Source organism: Penaeus monodon, chromosome 30 (assembly GCF_015228065.2).
Source record: "Penaeus monodon isolate SGIC_2016 chromosome 30, NSTDA_Pmon_1, whole genome shotgun sequence".
NCBI lineage: Eukaryota > Metazoa > Arthropoda > Malacostraca > Decapoda > Penaeidae > Penaeus > Penaeus monodon.
In genome coordinates this window covers 29,706,162-29,706,433 of record NC_051415.1, presented here as the reverse complement: position 1 = coordinate 29,706,433, position 272 = coordinate 29,706,162, and the positions used below count along the sequence as shown (strand labels likewise).

General features: G+C 51.8%; 1 protein-coding gene across 1 annotated transcript in view; it reads right to left on the bottom strand.

Moving 5' to 3' along the window:
• The window catches only part of LOC119592691 (TOM1-like protein 2), an 18,868-nt gene that overhangs the window by 9,117 nt on the left and 9,479 nt on the right, over positions 1 to 272 (bottom strand). Inside the window, 1 exon segment of the mRNA XM_037941607.1 lies at positions 7 to 182. Coding sequence (XP_037797535.1) covers positions 7 to 182 — 176 coding nt within the window.

The following is a 272-nucleotide window of genomic DNA, read 5'->3' as shown; positions in this document are numbered from 1 at the left end:
ACTTACTAAGACCAGCTAGTTGGGCCGAGGGAGGTTCATCAGCCAGATCAATCAAGGACACCTCTGCCTGTGGAGCTCGCTGGGGGGGTGGAATCTGGGGGGGCTGCTGTGTGGGGGGGACCTGCTGGGGGGATCTCGTGGGACTGCTAATGCCTTTCACCTTGCTCATGTGGCGGTCATATCTGTGTGAATTCAACAGAGTTGCAAATTGGAACAATACTAGTCAGAGATTGTGAATTCACTTGCTTAATAAATGCAAAATTCCCCTTGCC